The sequence below is a fragment of the Macaca nemestrina genome, chromosome 8 (assembly GCF_043159975.1).
Source record: "Macaca nemestrina isolate mMacNem1 chromosome 8, mMacNem.hap1, whole genome shotgun sequence".
Lineage (NCBI taxonomy): Eukaryota > Metazoa > Chordata > Mammalia > Primates > Cercopithecidae > Macaca > Macaca nemestrina.
In genome coordinates this window covers 43721580-43748580 of record NC_092132.1, presented here as the reverse complement: position 1 = coordinate 43748580, position 27001 = coordinate 43721580, and the positions used below count along the sequence as shown (strand labels likewise).

Below are 27001 nucleotides of genomic sequence, written 5' to 3'. Positions count from 1 at the left end.
ATCAACGAGACAGAAAATTAACAAGAATATTCAGGACTTGAACTCAGCTCTGGACCAAGCAGACCTAATAGACATCTACAGAACTCTACACCCCAATCACAGAATATACATTCTTCTCAGCACCACATCACACTTATTCTAAAATCAAACACATAATTGGAAACAAAACACTCCTCAGCAAATGAAAAAGAATGGAAATCATAACAAACAGTCTCTCAGACCACAATGCAATCAAATTAGAACTCAAGATTAAGAAACTCACTCAAAACTGCACAAGTACATGGAAACTGAACAACCTGCTCCTGAATGACTAGTGGGTAAATAATGAAATTAAGGCAGAAATAAATAAGTTCTTTGAAAACAATGAAAACAAAGACACAATGTACCAGAATCTCTGGGACACAGCTAAAGCAGTGTTTAGAGGGAAATTTATAGAACTAAATGCCCACAGTAGAAAGCAGGAAATATCTAAAATTGATACCCTAACATCACAATTAAAAGAACTAGAGAAACAAGAGCAAACAAATTAAAAAACTAGCAGAAGACAAGAAATAACTAAGATCAGAGCAGAACTGAAGGAGATAGGGACACAAAAAAAATCAAAAAATCAATGAATCAAGGAGCTGGTTTTTTGAAAAGATTACCAAAATAGATAGACCGCTAGCCAGACTAATAACGAAGAAAAGGGAGAAGAATCTAAATGACACAATAAAAAATGATAAAGGGGATATCCCCACTGATCCCACAGAAATACAAACTACCATCAGAGAATACTATAAACACCTCTATGCAAATAAACTAGAAAATCTAGAAGAAATGGATAATTTCCTGGACACTTACACTCTTCCAAGACTAAACCAGGAAGAAGTTGAATCCCTGAATAGACCAATAGCAGGCTCTGAAATTGAGGCAGTAATTAATAGCCTACCAACAAAAAAAGCCCAGGACCAGATGGATTCACAGCCAAATTCTACCAGAGGTACAAAGAGGAGCTTGCACCATTCCTTCTGAAACTATTCCAAACAATAGAAAAAGAGGGACTTCTACCTAACTCATTTTATGAGACCAGCATCATCCTGATACCAAAATCTGGCAGAGAAACAAGAAAAAAGAAAATTTCAGGCCAATATCCCTGATGAGCATTGATGTGAAAATCCTCAATAAAATACTGACAAACCGAATCCGGCAGCACATGAAAAAGTTTATCCACCACGATCAAGTTGGCTTCATCCCTGGGATGCAAGGCTGGTTCAACATATGCAAATCAATGAACATAATCCATCACATAAACAGAACCAATGACAAAAATCACATGATCATCTCAAGAGATGCAGAAAAGGCCTTCGATAAAATTCAAAACCCCTTCATGCTAAAAACACTCAATAAACTAGGTATTAATGGAACATACCTTAAAATAATAAGACCTATTTATGACAAATCCACAGCCAATATCACACTGAATGGGCAAAAGCTGGAAGCACTCCCTTTGAAAACTGGCACAAGACAAGGATGCCCTCTCTCACCATTCCTATTCAACATAGTATTGGAAGTTCTGGCCAGGGCAATCAGGCAAGAGAAAGAAATAAAGGGTATTCAAATAAGAAGAGAGGAAGTCAGATTATCTCCGTTTGCAGAGGATGACATGATTGTATAATTAGAAAACCCCATTGTCTCAGCCCCAAAACTCCTTAAGCTGATAAGCAACTTCAGCAAAGTCTCAGGGTACAAAATCAATGTGCAAAAATCACAAGCATTCCTATACACCAGTAATACACAGAGAGCAAAATCATGAGCAAACTCCCACTCATAATTGCTACAAAGAGAATAAAATACCTAGGAATACAACTTAGAAGGGATGTGAAGGACCTCTTCAAGGAGAATGACAAACCACTGCTCAAGGAAATAAAAGAGGATATAAAAAAATGGAGAAACATTCCATGCTCATGGTATGAAGAATCAATATCATGAAAATGGCCATACTGCCCAAAGTAATTTATAGATTCAATGCTCTTCCCATCAAGCTACCATTGACTTTCTTCACAGAATTAAAAAAGTACTTTAAATTTCATATGAAAGCAAAAAAGAGCCTGTATAGCCAAGACAATTCTAAGAAAAAGAATAAAGCTGGAGTCATCATGCCACCTGACTTCAAACTATACTACAAGGTTACAGTAACCAAAACAGCATGGTACTGGTACCAAAACAGATATATAGACCAATGGAACAGAACAGAGGCCTCAAAATTAACACCACACATCTACAATCCTCTGATATTTGACAAACCTGACAAAAACAAGAAATGGGGAAAGGATTCCTTACTTAATAAATAGTGTTGGGAAAACTGGCTAGCCATATTCAGAAAACTGAAACTGGACCCCTTCCTTACACCTTATACAAAAATTAACTCCAGATAGATTAAAGACTTAAATGTAAGACCTGAAACCATAAAAACCCGAGAAGAAAACCTAGGTAATACCATTCAGGACATAGTCTTGGGCAAAGACTTCATGATGAAAACACCAAAAGCAATGGTAACAAAAACCAACATGGACAAATGGGATCTAATTAAACTAAAGAGCTTCTGCACAGCAAAAGAAACTATCATCAGAGTGAACAGGCAACCTACAGAATGAGAGAAAATTTTTGCAATCTATCCATCTAACAAAGGGCTAATATCCAGAATCTACAAAAAACTTAAACAAATTTACAAGAAAAAAACAACCCCATCAAAAACTGGGCAAAGTATATAAACAGACACTTCTCAAAAGAAGACATTTATGTGGCCAACAAACATATTAAAAAAAGCTCATCATCACTGGTCATTAAAGAAATGCAAAGCAAAACCACAATGATATACCATTTCATGCCAGTTAGAATGGTGATCATTAAAAAGTCAGGAAACAACAGATGCTGGAGAGGATGTGAAGAAATAGGAATCCTTTTACACTATTGGTGGGAACATAAATTAGTTCAACCATCGTGGAACACAGTGTGGAGATTCCTTAAGGATCTAAAAATAGAAATACCATTTGACCCAGAAATCCCATTACCGGGTATATGCCCAAAGGATTATAAATCATTCTACTATAAAGACACACACACACGTATATTTATTGCAACACTATTCACAATAGTAAAGACTTGGAACCAACCCAAATGCCCATCAATGTTAGACTGGATAAAGAAAATGTAGCACATATACACCATAGAAATACTATGTAGCCACAAAAAAGAATAATTTCGTGTCCTTTACAGGGACGTGGATGAAGCTGGAAACCATCATTCTCAGCAAACTAACACAGGAACAGAAAACCAAACACCGCATGTTCTCACTTATAGGTGGGAACTGAACAATGAGAATATATGGCACAGGGAGGGGAACAACACACACCGGGGCCTGTTGCAGGGTGGTGGGCAAGGGGAGGGATAGCATTAGGAGAAATACCTAATGTAAATGACGGGTTGATGGGTGCAGCAAACCACCATGGCACATGTATACCTATGTAACAAACCTGCACATTCTGCGCTTGTATCCCAGAACCTAAAGTATAATTTAAAAAAAAAGAAAAAAGTATAAAAAATAAAATAAACACATGAATGTAAAAATGTTCATTTGAGGTCCTAAAAATAAATCTGCATATGGTTTTGCTCATTCACCCAGATGTTGATCTAGCACAAAAATATTTTCTTTAAAAAGGAACACAGCTGCATTTTGGCATATGTGGCAGACTGAATGATGGCCCCCAAAGACGTCTACATCCAAATCGCTGAAACCTGTGAATACATTAACTTGTACAGGAAGACAAACTTTGCAGATGTGATTACATTAAGAATATTGAGAGGGAAGGAAAAATTCCCCTGAATTATTCACATGGTCCCAGTGAAATCCCAGGATCTTTTTAAGTGGAAGAGAAAAGCAGAGTAAAATACACAGAGGACGGCAGCCTGAGAAGGACTCAATCTGCTGTTGCTGCCTTTGAAGATGGATGAAGAGGGCCATCGGCCAAGGAACTCAGTAAGCTTCTAGAACTGGGGAAAGGCAGGAGAAAGAATTCTCCCCAACAGCCTCCAGAAGGAACACACCCCTGAGGAAACCTTAGTTTTAGCCCAATGAAACTGATTTCAGACTTCTGACCTCAAGAACTATAAGATAATAATTGTGTTTTTAAGCGACTAGCTTTCTCAAACATTGTTATAGCCGCCAGAGGGGAACTAATCTGGTATGATTCAGAGCTACACAGAATCCACAGTAGTCCCATAAATTTTAGAGTTTTTCCCTATCAAATGTTATGAAATACAAAACAATTTCAGCTTGTCACTACAAGCACTATTCTGTGGATACTAAAGCTAAACCATAGGAAGCAATGTCAGGGAAGAGCAACTAGAAAATTCATGAGTTGGAGTCCTACACCCCATTCATTGTCAAGCTTAATTAATTATAAACTTGTTTTCACCCTAGTCTTCACCCAGACCAGTTACTGGTGTTTGTAGGTGAACAATCATAAATTTGTATTTTTCATTAAATTGCTTGAATTTCTCAGTTGTGGAGGGACATGGATTCAGCTAAGAATGTATGTATCAACACTTGTTATCAAGTTACAGGTGTTAACTCATATTAACAAATAGAACCTTAATTTGTTGATGGTTCTCCTGGTCCATAGCTTGCCCCTAACTCATCACTTTCTAACAGATATTTAGAAAAGCACAAAACAGAAACTTGACAGTGACTCCTCTGAAGCAAAGGATCATTCTCCTAAGTGCTGCAGACCAGCCACAAGAAAGAAAAGACGGCCAGACACAGGCACAAAGCTTCCCGCAGCAGTCACAAGGCTTGAGGAGTGTGGCTTTTCAAAGAGGGAGCGGAAAAAAAGAAAAAAAAAATAGAATGGGAAGCTCTGTGAGATCCTGCAGTAAATTCCAATTTATCCAGAATGATTGAAAGCAGGGAGATTAGCATAAGAATGTGGCAGAATACATGAATTGTCAGTTTGCAAAGTAGCAGAATAGAATAACATAGCCCTTAATAAGAAAATGGTTCTAAGTTTAATTTAATCTCTTTGATGATTTGGAAGTCACCTCAGGGTGCTACAATATTTCCTTTCTGTGGTCCTGAATATTAATCATCAGGACTTAGCGCTCTAGAAAACAGTTTAAGAAATTCAAGCTTTCCTCTGCAGGCTTCTTAAGAGCCATGAGTATCTGAGCATTTCGTAAGGAATGGGTGTCCTTACAGTTATAGCCTGGAAACACTGTGGGCCTGTGAATGGACTGAGATGCTTTATAGTGAAGAAAATGCCTCTGGGAGGCTGATGCACCTTCTTTTTGTTTTATTTATTTCATTTCATTTATTTATTTTTCCAAAAGACATTGCCCCAAAGCACCTTCCTTCTGACGATCACTTTTTACATTCCTTAGCAAATGTGGTGGAGTGAAGTCAACAGGGGTTGGGTGGGGGTCAATTCGTGCCTTCTGTATATTCTCTGCAATTCTCTCTGTCTCTTGCCCAAATTGGATTCCACAGAAAAGGGACAGTGTCCATTTTCCTCCCTATACTATTTGCTCAGGGCCGAGTTCTTAGCAGGGAGTGTTGATTTCATCAGCCTACGAGGACTAAAGGTTCCTCCCTGCCTCAGCATCTGCATCTTCATCAGTACTGATCACAAAACCATTGACCAACAGCAGCCAGGACCACTGGGCAAAAGTGTTGAGCAGGAGCTAACATGGTGCTGTAAACCAAAAAATAAAATTCTAAGGCTCCCCCAATCATCTGAATGAAACCCTCCTCTTAGCCAAGGGCATGCTAAAGTTAACCTGAAAAACGTGCTCAGGCCATGATGGAAGGGGTATTGGACATGCGTCATTATACCCTCCTCCCTCTTGGAATTCAGGAAAAGCCCACCGGTATTAACAGCAACACAGATCTTACATCTGATAAGAACTATTTCCAAGCTATTCTCTCTGAAGCCTGCTACTTAGAGTCTTCATAAAACCTTGGTCTCCACAACCACTAATCATAATCTAGACATTCCTTTTTATTGATCATAACTCTTACAACCAATTGCCAATTGGAACATTTTTAAATGCACCTATGACCTGGGAGTCCGGCTGTCCCCAGCATTCACATTGCCCCACCCTTCTAGATGGAACCAATGTACATCTCACATGTATTTGATTGATGTTTCATGTCTCTCTAAAATGTACAAAACTAGGCTGTGCCCCAATCACCTTGGGCGTATGTTCTTAGGACCTCTTGAGGGCTGTGTCACAGGGCATTGGTCATTCATATTTGGCTCAGAATAATACATCTCCAAATGTTTTGCAGTGTTTGACTCTTTTCATCGGCAGTGTCTAATGAGATTTTTTTTTCTTAGATTCCAGTCATGAAGCAATTCTCTTCAAATGGAGAATGTACTCATCCCTTTCACTACAGAGGTGTGGAGCATAGCACTCCCAGATTTAAAGAAAAGAACACAAATAACACTAATTAAAATGTGTCATTTTTTTTCTTTTTTTCTTTTTTTTGAGATAGAGTCTCACTCTGTCACCCAGGCTATAGTGCAATGTCATGGTCTCAGCTCACTGCAAACTCTGCCTCCCGGGTTCAAGCAATTCTCCTGCCTCAGCCTCCCAAGTAGCTCAAGTAGTTGGGGCTACAGGCATGAGCCACAACACCCAGCTACCTTTTTTTTTTTTTTTTTTTGAGATGGAGCTTCGCTTTTGCTGACCAGGCTGGAGTGCAATGGCCTGATCTTGGCTCACCACAACCTCCACCTCCTGGGTTCAAGTGATTCTCCTGCCTCAGCCTCCCAAGAAGCTGGGATTACAGGCATGCGCCACCACACTGGCTAATTTTGTATTTTTAGTAGAGATGGGGTTTCTCCATGTTGGTCAGGCTGGTCCTGACCTCAGGTGATCCGCCCGCCTCGGCCTCCCAAAGTGCTGGGATTACAGGCGTGAGCCACTGCACGCGGCCAATTTTTGTATTTTTAGTAGAGATGGGGTTTGGTCAGGTTGGTCTCAAATTCCTGACCTCAAGTGATCCACCTGCTTCAACCTCCCAAAGTGCTAGGATTATAGGCTTGAGTCACTGCACCCAATCTTAATCACCTTTTAAATTTTAATGTAATTCTAATTTTTATTTAATTAGCAAAGATTAAGAAAAATTAGACAAGTGCAAGGATATGGAAACATCCATCACACACTTTGGAAAAACAATTTTCAGAGTGCATCCAGAGCCTTGGAAATGTCTCATATCCTTTGGCCCAGTAATTGCACTTTTGGGAATTTGTTCTCAGGGAATAATCCTGAATGTAGAAACACTTTATTCACAATAATTATTGATTTGTTTTATTTTCAAAAGTTATAGCATTATGTATAACAATAAAAACTGAAAACAACCTAAACACCTAACAATGGGGAACATTAAGCAAATTATAATATATGGTAGGACTCTTATGCGGCCATTAAAATATCTGTACTCAAAGTTGTTAAAATTTGACAAATACCTTTGTTATTAAGTGAAAATGACAAGACAGAAAACTTCATCCACATAATGAAATCAATTAGATATTTCTAGATGTATGAAAATAGGGCCAGGAAAGATGTATTAAAAATTATTAGTAGAGATTCTCTTTGTGGGTAGGGTAGAATTATGAATAAGTTTTTCTGTTTATCTGTTATGTTTTTCTATACTGCCTTGTTTGTGCAACAGACATTGTATTTTTCATAAGTTTATTCTCAGAGGAAGGGAGGGATCTTTTTTTGTTTGTTTGTTTCAAAATCTTCATCTCTGAATAATTAATTTAACACAACTTGTTCAGATAGTTACTGCTCTAGGTGAAGGAACAACCACTGGTGGCCCAACAAGAAAGGAGAAGTAGTTGGCAGATCCTGGAGCACTTCCGATGAGTCAGGGTCATTTCGAATGCCTGCTTCTGCATCCCACCCAAATATGAACTGTCCCATTAACTGTGCACATGGGTTTAGTCCTACTGTCCTGGGAGCAGGCCCTGGACTTCAGCTTCAAGGCTCCATAACAGTTCATCTTGCAGGCCTCCATTTCCATAACCAAATTCCCTGGGGTTTGCTGTAGGCCACTGCACCCACATCCCACCCTCTCCTGTAGCTTAGTCCTTTTTGTCTCCTTGTGTTACGTCCCCTCACCCATCCAGCACCCCAACAGTTCTCTCAGGGGTTGTAGCTCCACTTCTGCAGGACCCAGATGTCCTGGAATGAGGGCTGGCTTCTAAAATGAGCCCTCTAGGAAGCCAAAGGCCCGCTCCCGTGGCCCTGCTGTCTGCTGCCAAATGCTCTCCCATTGTGCCTCACTTGCCTGCCAAGACAGGGAGCGACTGCCAGCATCCCTGGTGCTGCCCACCCACCCAGTCCTTTTTGTTCCTTGCAGGTGAGGCTCTCCTGGTCCTCTCCTGAGTCCTGTCTCTGTCTCCTTATGTTTGTCTCTGGGTCCCACCCACTGCTGAGCCACCTGTCATTGCCATGACTCTAGCTCCTTACCCTGCTTGCCTACCTCCCCAAGTTTGCTGGGGTCCCACAAGGAAAATGTAGCCAATGCTAGGGCCCCTCCCCCTGTTATGTTCAGGAAACTGACTCTGGGAGAGTGATTTGGGGAGTAAAATGGAGTGTCTCTTACTAAAATGACCTAGGCCTCAGTGCTACAGTGTTTGTACTTCTGATGGAATGGAGCCTGGAGCCCAGATCCCTGCTCTTATTCGAGACTCTAGTAAAGTTGTGAATAAATAATGATGATGATGGTGAACTTTCCATATGACTGGCACTGTGCTAACCATTTAGCATGGAGAGTCACACCTAATCTTAAAATAACCCCATGCTATAGGAGAGTACAACTGATAGTTCCATTTTATAGCTGAGGATACTAAGGCTCGTGTAGGTGAACTAACTTGGTCAAAGTGACTGAAAGATGCAAGATTTGAACTCAGGTCAGAGTTTTGTCATTAACCCCCAGTCTGGGGGATATAACCCCAAAGGATCTGGGTCCAGGCAGGTCATTGCAATAAGTTGATGGAGTGGCCACAATGAATGTGGCCCAAAAAGTATATGTCCATCTGCAGTGCAAGGGTCACCACAAAGTATCAGGTGACTTGTAACAGGCCAGATTCTGAGCCCAGTGTGGCCAGAGGTTCTGAGTTTTTCAAGAGATGCCAACCAGGGTGGATTTTTATGTGCAGTCTCCCCACACTGTAATGCAGGTTAAATTGTTCAAACATGCAGGGTGGGCCAAATGAAGTGTCCTGGTCACTCACCCGTTTGCAACCTCTGCACTGTGCTATACTGCGCACCTTCCAATTCTTACTTGAGATACATGTCCTTCTTTTTATAAAGGGCTCAGGCTACGTACCTGCACGATCTCTAGCATCTCTGCCTTGCTGATATAGCCATTTCCATCCAGGTCGTACATGCTGAAGGCCCATTTCAGCTTCTGCTCCAGCTTCCCCCTGGAAGTTACACTCAGGGCGATGATGAATTCTCTAAAGTCTATTGTCCCATCTCCATTTGCATCGAAGGTGCGGAAGACATGCTCTGCAAATTTGGAAGCATCCCCATAAGGGAAAAAGTTCCCATATATTTTCTTAAACTCTTCCATTGACAAATGTCCACTGGGGCAGTCTCTCAAGAAGCCTTTATACCATTCCTGGATCTCATGCTCTGTAAAGTCTGTGCTTTCCAGCAAGTCCTGCATGACCTCCGGGCGCAGCTTGCTGTTCTGTTTCCCCATCCTGGCGGCAAGAATTCAGCTGCAGATAGAAAAGAAAACATATATAACTTGTAGAGCTGCTCTTTAGGGCTGCATTTTATAATTTGTGATTGTTCCTTTGGGAAGAAGAAAAAACAAACAAATAAACTCTATACGAGTCCAATAACACTGTCTAGGTTTTGCAACATACTGGTCAGCCAAACAAAATAATAGAAAGATAGGCCAGTACAGGATGCACAGCAGAATTATAACTGACCAGAAAATGAATATTTCTTTTATACAGAGCCATCCTGAAAGCAAAAGGTTCAGAGAGAGGGTGAGGTAGAGGGAAGTGAGGGCAAGGAAGGAGAGATAGAGGAGGGAGGGAGGGAGAATTAATCGCTTACTTAATTTTGACATCAATTTGCCAGAGGTTGAGCTTAAATTTAAGAAGGCTGGGGTTCTGATAGCTAATCCAGGTATTAGCAGGGAAAACTAAAGGAAAGGAGGAAGAGAGAGACCAAGGGAAATCATTTAGCAGGTTTTATTGCTAGAATATTTCCAAGTAAAATGCTGCTTGGATACCTTCTGAATATTATAAACACAGACATGAAGACGGAAAATGGAAGCAAACCTGTCTAATACCAGCAAACTCTACCATGCTAGTTCAGTGATTTAAATGCATGGAATAAATCACTGACAATGTTGGGATTTCATAGTAAAGATGATGCATCATAAAGTTATGTCTTATGATTTTGGCTTATGAAATAGGCCAAACGTTTCTCTTTAAAATACAAATAACTTTGCATTTTCTTATCATAGCAGTAGCACATATCTATAGCAAAATAGTAAAACAGTGATACATAAAGAAAAAAATTAGCATCAGTTCAAATACTAACCCTTAGAGATAACAACTGCCAGATGTTGATATGTGTTCTTCCAGATTTTTTGTATGTGTACTTAAATATGCTGTTAATATATATTTCCATACATTTACATTTTAAAAACACAAGAATGCACACCTTTTTGTTATCTATTTTTAAACTTAATATGATGTGGAAAATAAAGGCAACTTTTACTAGGTGGGGAAATATCTGTAATTATTATTGACCTTGGGGTAAAATGCCACTTTGATATTTAAAGCTACTCTCTTAAAGAATGATTTATTTTTGGCCAGGCACGGTGGCTCATGCCTGTAATCCCAGCACTTTGGGAGGCCAAGGCAGGTGGATCACAGGTCAGGCGATCAAGACCATCCTGGCTAACAAGGTGAAACCCCGTCTTTATTAAAAATACAAAAAAATTAGCTGGGCATGGTGGCAGGACCTGTAGTCCCAGCTACTTGGGAGGCTGAGGCAGGAAAATGGCATGAACCCAGGAGGCAGAGCTTGCAGTGAGCTGAGATTGTACTACTGCACTCCAGCCTGGGTGACAGAGCGAGACTCAGTCTCGAAAAAAAAAGAATGATTTATTTTCCTGAGTATAGAAAGCACCATTTCTTCAAAACCAAACTTAAGTTATTTTCTCAATGCATAAAAAGTGCTTCTCATTTATAGTGCTTTTGCACTAGAGACAAATTGGCTCAACATTTGGCTCTCAATTACCAGTGTGTTTCTGGTTCTGAGGATGCAGAATAAGGCGTGGCCCCTTCTCCCTAAGTGCACCTAGCTGTGTGTGCAGGGGATGGTGGTGACAGTGAGGGGACAATATGACAGATATGCCACAGAATAGACAGTGGATTTGGCGAGAGTACCTGGAAAAGATGCCCAACCCAAAGGGGGCATGGGTGCTCTCAGGGAAGCTTTTTTGGAGGAGGTGATATATGAGATTAGTTCCTAATTCCCAAGGTATGTGATTTAAGTGTGGTCAAGATAAACCCCTTCTCAAAAAAAAAAAAAAAGTTCTGCACTTGTATTTTACATTTTTCCTCTATTGGGGAAAAAACAAAACAAAACAAAACAAACTTGAAAGCAAGGCTTAGAAACATTACGGAATACCTGAAAGACAGCATATCTCCATTTTAATAATGATTGTCAATCTTCTTTGCGATTTCAGCCATTGGGGGCTTGTTTCTGTCTGCCTTCTGCTACACGGTCAGACCCCTGAGGCAGAGTCTCCACTGGGGCTGCTTCGTCTTGCTAGGGCCCACCACAAATGGCGTTTGGTGAAAGAATGAATTAATGAAGGCATGACTGAGAAAAATGATTGATAGAAAGGTAACTACAACGTGGAAAGATGGAATAATCTTGGAAAAGGAGGCTTATTGCCAGAAACAAGGGGGCTTGGTTTTCAGGATGCTATTTTACACACTGAAAACTATCTGGTGGTTAAGACTTGAGCTTAGGACCTCTTGTATTGAATTTAGTGAGGCCTGTCTGGTGACCTCACTAAAAATAAACTTCTACAGGGTGGTATTTGTATCTTACACTGCTCAAACTGCTTTCATAATACTCATGGTTCAGATAATGACCAGCAAGCCTCATTCATTGCCAAGTTTATTGATTTTGTTTTCTGACTTCTGCACTGGAGGCAGAACCTGCCCTGCTCATATGCAGGCATCCAAAGGGACGGGAGTATGGGGCACCACACTTATGAGTATGGCCAACTGCTGTAGGAAGGAACTTACTTTTTGAGTTCCCTCCAGCCTTTTATTTTTTAAGACTCTGTCACTCAGGCTGGAATGTGGTGGTGCAATCACGGCCCACTGCAGCCTCAAACTCTTGAGCTCAAGCAATCCTCCTGCCTCAGCCTCCCAAATAGCTGGTATTACAGGTGTGCGCCACCATGCCTGGCTAAATTTTTAATTTTTTGTAGAGACGGGGGTCTCACTTTGTTGCCCAGACTGGTCTCAGACTCCTGGGCTCATGCCATCCTCCAAAGTGCTGGGATTGCCAGCAGGAGCCACCACGCTCGGCCCAGAGTTCCCTCTTCGGGCAGAATCAAGCAAACACCGTTTTATGCAAAAGCGAAATTAAACTACAACTCAAATGGAGAACAAATGGAATTTATAAATTGAACAGTCTAATATCTTTCACTTCCCTCTGTGTCCTTTTTTTCCTTTGGAGAGTAAGAAAAACAAAGTTACAGAGGCTGGTTTGTATTAGAATTGTGAAGCTGTCATTTAGTTGCTAAGTTGGCAATTTGCCTGCGGCCAGAATTCAGAAACATCCGGTAATACATAATACCCGGCTTTCTAGAGCTCTGAAACATTTTATGGAATTTACAAGTAAGTTCAAGTTTTCCTTTTGGGGAGTTCTTTAGACTATATCTCTTCGGGTGGTTTTCAATCAAATCACCATTATTACAGTTTGCGCAAATTGCTGCTTGCCTGATCTTGGGGAAAAATGCCATTTTGATATTCAAATCTATTCTCTTAAAGAATGATTTATGTCTCCAATGTATAAAGTACTATTTCTTCACAACCAAACTTAAGTGCCTTTCCCAATGTTTAAAAAGTGCTTCAAATTTATTAGCTGCTTTAGCACTAGAAACAAATTGCCTCAACATTTTGGCGAGGTCTCCCACTGAGACTGATCTGTAGGCAGCTATTTTTTGGTAAACAGTAATTAAACCACATTTACAAATTCATCAGCACAGAAAGGCCATAACACAAACAAGGCAGAAAAGCATGGAATAAGTTATTGGGAAAACGAGTGTTCACAATTAAGCCTATAATTCATTTTAGTAGATAACGACAAACACTTTACTAAGTATGAGGACTAAACTTGAGACACCATCTGGACTTGGTTAGATGGTACAACAAAAATCTCAGGGGACATCTGACAGAGTTTCATTCCTTAGGTGGCGAGGAGGAAGACAGAGGAAAGCCTGACAATGCCTTTTTCTTTGGGAAAACAGGAATTTCTGCTAGTTTGAGTTGAAGGGATGGGGCAGGATAACATTAGGGAAATGCTACGGTAATTAGCAGTCAAGAGAAAAACAGTTTGGAGACAAAAGTTGCACCTTGGGTCAAATCGTTTTCATAACTCCAATCAGTCATTAAAACATTTATTTTGTGCTAGTTGAACATAGGTATGATGGGCTATCTTTTAATAATTTTTTCTCTGCATATTATTTTACCATCACCATTTACATTTACTTTTCAGGTATCAGAGACTTAGTGCTTTAAGTAGCAAATTACCTAAATTATGAACACAAATTTTCAAAAAACAAAATTGAGCTCATAATTACCAAGTGTATATACACAGTGCAGAAGACGAAAAAAACTGAATTAGCATATCTTTCTCTTTTCTAAAGTTCCTATGAAGAACTTAAGACTCTTCTATACTATCAATCTATTCTGTACATTTAAAATAGCACTTGTTTTTATTTAAATAGTCAAAAACATAATGGCTTACACTTTTGTAAGACTAACCAATGAAAAAGGACTCCAATTCTAAACCAATCCCTGAAACCAAAGCATTCAAATACTTTAACATTAGTTCAATATTTCTACAGAGCACAATAAGGTTTTCACAAATAGTAACTCAAAGTTTTGTCTTTATTTTTAATAATGGGAATAGCCTACAATTCAGATAAACCCACAAATTCATATGGCCTTATCAACAGCAGTAATGTTAATATAAACGATGTTAATTCAGTTATCTTAGGGGACTTACCATACCATTAACCTATTTATAGAACGAACATGTTTCTATGAAAGCTAATATATCTTTTCATGTTTGTTGTTAAATGTGCTACAACAGAACTATAGGTAGAATCTCATTCTTCTTAAGTAACAATCTGTAAGCCAATTCTACACAATTAAGGCAGTTTTATAATCTAAAATAGTGATGCTAATACTGGTTCAGTAAACTAGATTTACTAATTTAAGAATCCTAAGAAATTACATATATGTGATTTTTTCAGACATCCACGTTAAACTACCAACTAATCAATCTGTGGAACTGTTGTTTTCTGCTCACACTTACCATTCTTGAATGACCATAAAGTGGACAACGCTAACATTTTTTCTAATCACAGTTTTTCTCATAAGTGACTAGATGATATTTTACCATTTCTAAGAGAAAACAATGAGACCTACTTAGTCTGCATGGGCTGGTGGAAACTACAATCAGAATGCAAAGACAAATCTTCAAGTGACTCAAAAATGTTTGTAGATAACTCAGAATATAGTCTGTTGGGAACTGTGGCACATTGGCCTCCTGGATGTCCCTCTGGATGAACACTGGAAAAACACTAGAACAGAAATGCTTGGCTTCAAAGCCTCGCTCAATTGTTTACTAGCTGGTGGGTAATTCACTTCACATTTCGGTGCCCCTCAGTTTTCTCATCTGTAAAATGAGTTTAATGATATGAGTTCATCTCTTATTGATTCGATGTGAGAGTTAAATGAGACAGTCAAACATGTAAAGCTCTGGCATTCAGTCAGGGCCAGGCACTGCCATAAATGAAAACGATGCCTTATCCTAAATGATCTTTCATGTGACATCCTATTGAACTTTCACAACCTGTGTGCTAGGCAGGCAGGCTTTCTCTATCTCATAAGCAAACAAATGAAAACTCAGAGGCTGGGTGACTTATCCCAGGTGACACTGCTTGTAAATGAGAGAGCCGAACTGTCAGTGTGGGCTGATGCGTGGTTGCCTAGTGGTTTTAGCCCTATGCTTTACTACTTCCAAGGACAAAGCATTTATAGAGATTAAGACAAAGCATTTATAGAGATTAAAAGTTAGAGAGAAGTAGTGAAGAAGGAGGAGACAACCTCCTATTGGAAATCATTCATTCCACAAACAGGCACTAAGTGTGTCTACTGGGGGTGAGGCACTCTTAGGCACCGGGGATTCAGCAGGGAGCATCACAGGCAAAGCCCCCGTTTTCATGGTGATATGGACACGAGGCAGGGAAATACTGGGTGGAAGAGGGCGGTTCCCTGGCAAAGGCCCCACCCTCAAGCCTGGAAATCACGGCCCTAAATAAGAACTGTTATCCCTGTTTTCCCACCCAAATGTTACATTTTTGGCCTGCACTGCCCCCCATCCTGTGCCTATATAAACCCCAGACCTCAGATGGCAGAGAGACAAGCGGCTGAACATCAAGCGAGAAGCAGCAACTGAGCATCAGAGACTATGGATAGACATGGCTTAACTTCAGACAGCATGACTTCAGAGAGGAGCCCGGCCAGAGACAGAGGGCTCTGGGGAAAGATCGCCTTCTTCCTGCACCATCCCCTTTCCAGCTTCCCTTCTGGTGAGAGCTGCTTCTGCTGCTTAATAAAATCCTCCACATTCATCACCTTTTGAACCATTCATGTGACCTGATTTTTCCTGGACGCCAAACAAGAACCTGGGTACCAAGATGGCAGGGTGTAAAAGACTGTCACCCTGACTCTCCACTGAGCTGGTTAACACTTGGCCATCTGCAGACAGCAACTGCTAAAAGAAGATTAATTGTAAAACACCACTAGATACTTCTGTGGGGCTGGAGCCCAAAAGGGCTCACCTCGGGCCCACACCTTCCTGCCTGCATGCTCCCCCTCTCACAGGGGGTTTGAGCATGGTGTCCAAGGAAGCAAGCCACACCCCTGTTGCAAGTCCCACAAAGGGGTCAAGGGAGCTCTCCCATCTCCATGGCACTTACAGTCTAGTGGCAATAGACATATAATACATGAAATAAATAAGCGAAATGATAGATGAAGACGTGCCATGGAGACAAGTAAAGAAGAGAAGGGAGTGGTGAAATGCCTGCAGTGGGTGAACGGGTGCTGGAATTTTGAATAAGAAGCCAGGGGAAGCCCCACTGAGAAAGCAACATTGGGAAAAGACCAGAGGAAGTGAGGCAGGTCGCCATGGAGATATCTGTAAGAAGACTCTTTGAGGAGCAAGAACAGTGAATGAGAGGGATCTAAGCTGGAGGCATGCCTAGCATGATCCAGAATGTGGCTGGAGTAGAGGGCATGAGGTGGGAGAGGAGATGACATCAGCACCATCATAAGGGACAAGGTTATGTGGAACCTGGAGGTGACTGTAGGGACTTTCTGCTTTCACTCTGACTGAGGCCAAGCCAGTGTAGGGTTTTTAGCAGAGATGTGATAGAGCTGATTTATATCCTAGCAGGACCACTCCGACTGCTGTGTTGAGTGTAAACTAAACAAGAAAAGGGCAGAGCCAGGAAGACCAGTTAGGATGTCCATGCAATGATCCAGGCAAGAGGTGATGGTGGCGGGAACCAGGGTGGTATCAGCAGAAAAGGGCACCTGGTTGTATTCGGGGTACAGCTTGAAGGTAGAGCCAACAGGCTTGGTTGATGGTTCATATGTAGGATGTGAAGAAAGAGAACAGTGCAGCATAGCTCCAAGGTTTGGGCCTAAGCAACTGTAAGGATAAAGTTGACATTTATAGAAATGGGGAAAATGCAAGAGAAGCAGGGCTTTTGGATGAGGCATGAGTATCAATATTTAGTTGTACATGTGTTAACCCTGAGATGTCTATTACACATCAGTTGGAGATGTCAAGCAGGCACTTGAATACATAGGTCTATAGGTAGAGGAAGAGGTTCAGTGAGGCGATATAAATCTGGTAGTCATCAGTATATAGATAGAGTTCAAAGCCAAGGACTGAATGAGTGCACCAGGGACGTGAATGTGGATAGAAAAGCACCGAGGAAGTGGATATGTATACTGTTTCTACCCAAACACCAGAAGACAGCACCAAGGAAATCAATGTAGATCAAGGACTGAGCCTTTGATCACGTGGCATTTAGACTCTGGGAGATGAGAAGGAGCCAGTAAAGGAGAATAAGAAGGAACAGCCAGTAAAGTAGGTAGACAAACACAAGGAAGCTAAAACCATGCCCTCTTCAATGTTGTGTCCGTCATGCCCAGTTCAAGGCTGGACATTGAAAGCTCTCAATATAACAAAACAAGTAAGAATTGGAGCTCTTGGTATTTTCTCTGAATCTTGTGCTCTCCCCAGCCCGAACCCCAACCTGCCTCATCTCAGTGAAGAACACCATCTTCCACGCAACTGCTCTCTCCAAAGCCCTGAGGCCCATCCGTGATTTCTTTCACTTTTGTTCCATCAGCAAGCTGTTGGATCCATGTCCAAAATTTGTCTTAAATCCATTCACTTCTCGCCATTTCCATTGTCAGCACCTCAATACAAACTATTATCTCCTACCTGATCTTCTACAACAACTCTCTCACAGAAATCTCACTTTTCACTCATCTTCCCTCTCCCTACTCCTTGTCCCAATCTATTCAGCCTCCAAGAGTAATGAGTAACCTTTTATAAAATATTTTCATTTTTTTAGAGACAGGGCCTCGCAATGTCACCCAGGCTGGAGTGCAGCGCCTATTCACAGGCAAGATTGTGGTGCACTAGCACGCTACAACCTCGAATTCCTGGATCAAGCAATTCTCCTGCCTCAGCCTCCTGTGTAGCTGGGACTACAGATGCATACCACCATGCCCAGCATAAAAGTATCTTCTTAAAAACACTAATCAGACTATGTCAATCCTTTGCTTAAAGTTCTATGAAGTCTTCTCATGCGCTTAGAATAAAGTTAGAATTCCCTCTTTGGCTCGCAAGACTCTGCGTGAGCTGGCCCTGGGCCATCTCTGACTTACCTCTCAGTTCTCTCTCTGCTCCAGGCACCTTGGCCTCCTGGACGTCCCCTCTTTTACCTCTTAAGGGCCTTTGCTTTGGTCCTGCATTTCCTTATGTGACTGTGCACCTTTTCTATTAGACACTGGCATCCTGTTATTCAGTAATTTACACTGGGAAGGGGAATGTGAAATCTCTCAACTTATTTTGGGTCACACCCAGTCTCCTAGAGATCAAAACATAAATCTGGAGTTGATATTGACTGCAGATGAAAAAGGTAAAACATATGCAAAGAGAAGACACCCAATTACCAACAAGGAGCTACTATCAGGAATCTAAAATAAGAACTTACGTTTCCACTTAAAAAGAAAAATCAAGGAATGACAACAAAAAATGATGCCACAGTGAGAGGAAATGGTGGCTGGTGAACAGGCTTTCAGGATAAGCGCGTTCCCTTCTTTATTTTGTGTATCCATGGAGGGAAAGATTTGCAGCCTTGCATTTCTGCGATTCCTCATAAGGTTCTGAAAGCTCCATGACTTAATTCCTCAGAGCCCAGAGTTAGATTTTCCAGGGCAAAGGACATAACTTATCCTGGACAGCCTGATTAACTTTAGAGGACAAGTCTCAACGCAAACTGCACAGAAGTCTCCTAAAATGGAATTTGCAAGAATCGAGCAGCTAAAGTCAAGTTTGGCTGCAACAAGGAACCCAGAAACCACAGGGATTCCTGAAAGAGATCAGGTTCATTAAACTTTTGCCTAGGGCCGGGCGTGGCTCATGCCTGTAATCCCAGCACTTTGGGAGGCTGAGGTGGGCGGATCACGAGGTCAGGAGATCGAGACCATCCTGGCTAACATGGTGAAACCCCGTCTCTGCTAAAAACACAAAAAATTAGCTGGGCATAGTGGCACCCCCCCCATAGTCCCAGCTCCTTGGGAGGCTGAGGCAGGAGAATCACCTGAACCTGGGAGGTGGAGGTTGCAGTGAGCCAAAACTGCACCACTGAACTCTAGTCTGGGCAACAGAGCGAGACTCCATCTCAGAACAAAACAAAACAAACAAACAAACAAACAGAAGGAAAAAAAACACACAAAAAAAGTTTGCCTAATTTGGAGCATGTAATCTTGCCCACTAACAGTTGCTTTGACTTTTCAACCAATGGAATGTCTAGATTGTGGAGACACAACTTAAAAAAGGTTCTTGAAATATAAGGAAGGGAGAATGGAAGAGTTATATAATAATCTCACTAACTTAGTCTTTATCTTGACCGAAGAATGTTCTCTCGTCTTGCTTCTGCTAGGATGAGCCAATGAATGTAAGGAAATGAGACCTATGCCCCATTTGGATCACCAAATGGCTTTGCTGGAATTGTATGAAATATGCTACGAAGCCATTGCTCCCAGTGAGGCCTCTTCCCAGTGAGGTTGGGCATGTGGGCTCATACCTCCTGTGTGAAGGGTCATGGCCTGGGGCTCCCAGCTACACACCTGGCTCTCATACCCCCTGCAGAGAGGTGACTGGGTTTGAGATGAGAACTGAAATGGTACAAAATTCTGGTGAGCAAGAGGCTCACTAGAAACAAATGTACTCTTCTTCTGCCTTCCCTACAGCATGAGATAAAGCCCAGGAAATCATCTTGTCTTCTCCAGGCAAGCAGAGGTTACAGTCTCCGAAATATCAGAGACCTTGCTCTACTGGAGTGTGCATTTCAGGTTGAAATGGGCCTGGCCTGGGGGTTTTTCCAAGTTTTATTTTTCATAAAAATAAAGTGCAACCACATTACTGCCAATAAAACATACTTCTGATAAGAATCTGAGCAGAACCTTGTCTAACAGCAACTCTTTCCCCCTCCTCCAAATATGGAAATACCTTTTTTTGTTTTGCGGATTACCAAAGTATTACATCATTATTGAAAAAAATCTAAGTAATAAAGGGATGTCAAAATGAGAAAGTGAACATCTTCATTCTGATCCAATAGCACTCCATAAAAAGACACTATTAACAGTTTAAATCATATATATCCCCTTAGACATTTAAATGCATATGTATCAAACCTGTACACTCTAACCATAAATGGGATCATTCTATATTAATCTTTAACCTTCATTTTCACTTAAAAGAATATTGGTTGGATATGGTGGCTCACACCTCTAATCTCAGCACTTTGGGAGGCCGAGGCGGGCAGATCATGAGGTCAGGAGATCGAGACTAGCCTGGCTAACATGGTGAAACTCCATCTCTACTAAAAATACAAAAATGAGCCAGGCATGGTGGCATGTGCCTGTAATTCCAGCTACTCAGGAGACTGAGACAGGAGAATCACTTGAACCGGGGAGGTGGAGGTTGTGGTGATCCAAGATCACGCTATTGCACTTCAGCCTGGGCAACAGAGAGAGACTCCATCTCAAAAAAAAAATAGAACATTGTGGAAATTCTTCCATGTTATACGTATGAATGTAACTCATACATATGAATGTAACCCTTTCAAATTGCTAAATTTTCATTTATCAATAGATTCAACAAATAATCAATTGAGCACTGCCCTTGTGCTAAGCATCGAATTAGGTAACAGATACAGTGGTTCATAATATGAGGCTTACAGCCCTTTGGTATTCCATTATATGGAATTTATTTAACTAATTCCCCTTCATAGACATTTAGGTTGACTCCACTTTTCTTTTATTCACTTGGTCATGGTTCCTGTAACCCTTAGGTAGAATTTATTGCAAAGAGGTTATTCATGTCATTGGCAAGATCTTATTCTTATACGTCTATTGCCACAGACTGTAAGCACAATTAAAACAGGTGCTTACAGTCTAGTTGCAATAGACATACAATAAACAAAATAAGAAGGGGAAATGATAGATGAAGAGGTGCCATGGAGAAGAGTAAAGAAGAGAAGGGAGTCGTAGAATACCAGCAGTTGGTGAATGGGTGTCAGAGCTTTGAATCAGAAGCCAGGGAAGGCCCCACTGAGAAAGCAACACTGGAAAAAGACCAGAGGAAGTGAGGCCAGTCACTATGGAGGTAACTGTGAGAAGACTCTTTCAGGAGTGAGAACAGTGAAAGAGAGGGGTCTAAACTGGAGGCGTGCCTAGCATGAACCAGGCTGTGGCTAGAGTGGAGGGTGTGAGTATGAAAGAGATGACATCAGCACCATCATGAGGGGTCAGATGATGTGGGGCCTGGAGGTGACTGTAGGGACCTTTGGCTTTCACTCTGGACTGAGGCTGAGCCAGTGCAGGGTTTTTAGCAGATAGAGCTGATTGATATTGGCAAAAACTTATTCTTGCCAATGACATGAAGAACCTCTTTGTAGTAAGTTCTCCAGTAAGCCATTCTCCTTTAAAGCCCTTATAACCCAACTACACATCTTGCAAGAGCTTACATACCCCCTAAGATGAGAATTAAATTGGAATTGGAGTTGGACTTCTACGCCTCACTCCCCACCCCCATGGTCTGCCTGAGTTATAGTGACACACATGTGAGTTTGGCATTTGCTATTCCAGAGCTTAGGAGGGCACATCCAACCTGCTCTTAAAAGAGTGCACTGTTGTAACCACGTAAATACCTTCTCTCCTGTTTCAACCTAAAGACATATTTTACCTCAATAGCATCCTACGTCTTCTATAGCTTGAAATTCAACTCCTGACGGCATCTCCTTTCCCAGATACTCCAGTCCATGTAGTGTCTAACTCTGCCTCTACTCCCTCCCAGGTTGCCAGCAATTGGAGGGGTACTTACACTGCAAGCTTAAAGAGCCCATGAGAAAGTGGACCAAGGCCTTACTAAATGGTCACATTCCAGGCCTACAGAAACTCCAAGGCTGTCCCAAACAAAGAAATTCTGGGAGTGTCTGAAGTCAAAGGCTTCAGATGAAGTCCACATGTCTCTTCACCATCAGACCACCGGGCCATCAGACCATTGCAACAGAACTGCCTGTTTTGGCTGCCTTGGGAGCCAGATGCTGGACCAGGGAAGGCTGCAGCCAGGGGAAGAGGAGGGTGCTCTGGGGCCTCAACAGCCCCTCAAGGCTGCAACCTCTGTCTCCCAGGTTCAAGCAATTCTCATAGCTCAGCCTCTGGAGTAGCTGAGACTTTAGGCTACTTAAGACCCTACTCTGGGAAACTTCTGAGGAATTCCTATTGCAGTAAATGTCTGCTTAACTAGGGTACTAAATATTATCTTACTTAAAACTCATTATTACTACTTTGGGTTCTGATAAAACCATAAAGCAAAACAGTCGGCCCTCATGGACTGGGGAGGCAAATAGATCCATCATGGTGATCCGGGGCTCATCACTTAACTTAGCAGAGGAGGTCTAGGAGGAGCTCAAGTCCCCATTTTTAGATGTTCTCTAGAGGCCACAGATTCATTTGGTAAATTGATTCAAGACCCTCCATAGACTCTAAAAATGTTCATAATTTTTTATTTATTCGGCACACATGTGTTTAACATCTACAGTTTCCTGGTTTAGAAGGAATCTTTTTGGAAAAATAGTATCCTACATAGGACAGAGAAACAACAGGAATCTGGGATTCTGGGTGCAATTCAGAGAATTTCTTTTTCTTTTCTTTTCTTTCTTTTTTTTTTTTTTTTGAGACAGGGTCTTGCTCTGTCTCCCAGACTGGAGTGCAGTGGCACAATCTCAGCTCACTGCAACCTCTGCCTCCCAGATTCAAGCGATTCTCACGGCTCAGCCTCTGGAGTGGTTGAGACTTCAGGCATATGCCACCACACGCCGCTAATTTTTGTAGTTTTAGTAGAGATCGGTTTTTGTCATGTTGGCCAGGCTGGTCTCGAACTTCTGACATCAAGTGATCCACCTGCTCCAGTCTCCCAAAGTGCTGGCATTACAGGCATGAGCCACCGTGCCCAGTCTGGAGCATTTTCAATAATATTTTATCCTCATGATTTCACTATAGAATTGATGTGAGAGATGTTATATATTGATTTTTCTCCAAGGATAAGGAGTGTAGAGGAGTGAACTGCCATGGCAAATTCATGCAACTCATGGTCCCAGGGGTGTAGAACCAGAATCATCCTCTTCACCCTCACCCCTTCCATGTCTCTAGCTGGATCACTTTCAGGGTTTCAGTGGCTGCTTCTGTTGGAAGGTGATGGTCAATCCCTATCCTGGCCAACATGGCTAAAAATATTAATGTTTGTCTATCAAACTTATGAAAATTAACGTTTACTCAGCAAACATATGTGCAAGTGAGAATCCTAATACTTGGTTCACAAGAAGAGAATATGAAGTAACTTCTTAACCTCTTGCATCTTTTGCTTCCTCCAGCAAGGTGTGTAGAAAGAGAATTGGACTTAGTAGCAGAACAACTCTACTGAAGTCCTTAATATGGTGCTGTGTTATGTGACCTTGGACGAGTCCTTGAACATCTCTTGGTCTCATTTGCTCTGCAGTAAAATAGGCACAATAGCACCCTTTCCATAGGGCTGTTTGGAGGGCCAAGTGAGAAAGGGGGAAAAATTCATTTTCCCCAATGAATAGGTCAGCATCATGGCTGGAATCTAGCAGGTGCTTGCTAAACATGGACTATTCATCTGAATGACATAAAGGTTTAGTTTGGTTGGGTTGTTTACAATGACGAGCCCTCCAGAGTTGGGGACGTTCTCCCCATTGTTTTACTTCCATGGAGAACTAGAAAGAACAAGAGTGTGGGACCCTCTGGGCCAGGTGTGGGATATAATCTCCTGGTATGCCGTTTGCTAAGACCCTTGGTAAAGTGCAGTATTAGGGTGGGAGTTACCCAGTTTTCCAGGTGATTTTGACTAGGAAATTTCCTTTGACTAGGAAAGGATTTTGACTCAATTTCCTTTGACTAGGAAAAGGAATTCCCTTCCCCCTTGTGCTTCCCAGGTGAGGCGATGCCTCGCCCTGCTTCACCTCTCGCTGGTCGGGCTGCACCTGCGGACCAGCGCCAACTGTTCAACCACGGAGCCTCCCTCATTGCTAGCACAGTGGTCTGAGATCTAACTGCAAGGTGGCAGCAAGGCTGGGGGAGGGGAGCCTGCCATTACTGAGGCTTAAGTAGGTAAACAAAGCCCCCTGGAAGCTCGAATTGGGTGAAGCCCACCATAGCTCAAGGAGGCCGGCCTGCCTCTATAGACTCCTCCTCTGGGGACAGGGCATAGCTAAACAAAAAGCAGCAGAAACCTCGGCAGAGGTATATGCCCCTGTCTGACAGCTTTCAAGAGAGCAGTGGATCTCCCAGCACGGAGGTTGAGATCTGAGAATAGAAAGACTGCCTGCTCAAGTGGGTCCCTGACCCCTGAGTAGCCTAACTGGGAGACGTCCCCCACTAGGTGCAGACTGACACCTCACACCTCACACGGCGGGTACACCCCTGAGACAAAGCTTCCAGAGCAAAAATCAGATAGCAGCACTTGCTGTTCAGCAATATTCTATCTTCTGCAGCCCCTGCTGCTTATACCCAGGCAAACAGGGTCTGGAGAGGACCTCAAGCAAACTCCAACAGACCTACAGCTGAGGGTCCTGACTGTTAGAAGGAAAACTAACAAACAGAAAGGACATTCACACCAAAACCCCATCAGTACATTACCATCATCAAAGTCCAAAGGCAGATAAAACCACAAAGATGGGGAAAAAGCAGTGCAGAAAAGCCGGAAATTCAAAAAATCAGAGCGCATCTCCCCCTCCAAAGGAACGAGGCTCATTGCCAGCAATGGAACAAAGCGGGACAGAGAATGACTTTGACGAGTTGAGAGAAGAAGGCTTCAGTCCATCAAACTTCTCAGAGCTAAAGGAGGAACTACGTAACCAGCGCAAAGAAACTAAAAAACTTGAAAAAAGAATGGATGAATGGATAACTAGAATAAGTAATGCAGAGAAGACTTTAAAAGAACTGATAGAGAGGAAAACCATGATGTGAGAACTATGTGACAAATGCACAAGCTTCAGTAACCGACTTGATCAACTGGAAGAAAGAGTATCAGTGATTGAAGATCAAATGAATGAAATGAAGCGAAAAGAGAAGTGTAGAGAAAAAAGAGTAAAAAAGAAATGAACAAAGCCTCCAAGAAATATGGGATTATGTGAAAAGACCAAATCTACATCTGATTGGTGTGCCTGAAAGTGATGGGGAAAATGGAACCAAGTTGGAAAACACTCTGCAGGATATCATCCAGGAGAACTTTCCTAACTAGTAAGGCAGGCCAACACTCAAATTCAGGAAATACAGAGAATGCCACAAAGATACTCCTCGAGAAGAGCAACTCCAAGACATATAATTGTCAGATTCACCAAAGTTGAAATGAAGGAAAAAATGTTAAGGGCAGCCAGAGAGAAAGGTCGAATTACACACAAAGGGAAGCCCATCAGACTAACAGCAGATCTCTCGGCAGAAACTCTCCAAACCAGAAGAGAGTGGGGATCAATATTCAACATTCTTAAAGAAAGAATTTTCAACCCAGAATTTCATATCCAGCCAAACTAAGTTTCATAAGTGAAGGAGAAATACAATCCTTTACAGAGAAGCAAATGCTTAGAGATTTTATCACCACCAGGCCTGCCCTACAAGAGATCCTGAAGGAAACACTAAACATGGAAAGGAACAACAGGTACCAGTCATTGCAAAAACATGTCAAAATGTAAAGTCCATCGATGCTAGGAAGAAACTGCATCAACTAGCGAGCAAATAACCAGCTAATATCATAATGACAGGATCAAGTTCACACATAACAATATTAACCTTAAATGTAAAGGGACTAAATGGTCCAATTAAAAGACACAGACTGGCAAATTGGATAGAGTCAACACCCATCAGTTTGCTGTATTCAGGAGACCCATCTCACATGCAAAGACACACATAGGCTCAAAATAAAGGGATGGAGAAAGATCTACCAAGCAAATGGAAAACAAAAAAAAGGAGGGGTTGCAATCCTAGTCTCTGATAAAACAGACTTTAAACCATCAAAGAGCAAAAGAGACAAAGAAGGCCATTACATAATGGTAAAGGGATCAATTCAACAGGAAGAGCTAACTATCCTAAATATATATGCACACAAGACAGGAGCACCCAAAATCATAAGGCAAATCCTTAGAGACTTACAAAGAGACTTAGACTCCCATACAATAATAATGGGAGACTTTAACACCCCACTGTCAACATTAGACAGATCAACAAGACAAAAAGTTAACAAGGATATCCAGGAATTGAACTCAACTCTGTACCAAGCAGACCTAATAGACATCTACAGAACTCTCCACCCCAAATCAACAGAATATACATTCTTCTCAGCACCACATCACACTTATTCCAAAATTGACCACATAGTTGGAAGTAAAGCACTCCTCAGCAAATGTACAAGAACAGAAATTATAACAAACTGTCTCTCAGACCACAGCGCAATCAAACTAGAACTCAGGACTAAGAAAATCAATCAAAACTGCTCAACTACATGGAAACTGAACAACCTGCTCCTGAATGACTACTGGGTACATAACGAAATGAAGGCAGAAATAAAGATGTTCTTTGAAACCAATGAGAACAAAGATACAACATACCAGAATCTCTGGGACACATTTAAAGCAGTGTGTAGAGGGAAATTTATAGCACTAAATGCCCACAAGAGAAAGCAGGAAAGATCTAAAATTGACACCCTAACATCACAATTAAAAGAACTAGAGAAGCAAGAGCAAACACATTCAAAAGCTAGCAGAAGGCAAGAAATAACTAAGATC

General features: G+C 41.6%; 1 protein-coding gene across 6 annotated transcripts in view; it reads right to left on the bottom strand.

Annotated features, from left to right (window-relative positions):
• Window positions 1-27001, bottom strand: part of LOC105476037 (neurocalcin delta) — a 443647-nt gene that overhangs the window by 19936 nt on the left and 396710 nt on the right. For all 6 annotated transcript variants that reach the window (XM_011731659.2, XM_071067930.1, XM_011731656.3 and 3 more), the window contains one exon: window positions 9377-9773. In XM_011731659.2, the coding sequence (XP_011729961.1) occupies window positions 9377-9754 (378 nt within the window). In that variant the 5' untranslated portion in view covers window positions 9755-9773. The remainder of the gene's footprint in view (window positions 1-9376; window positions 9774-27001) is intronic.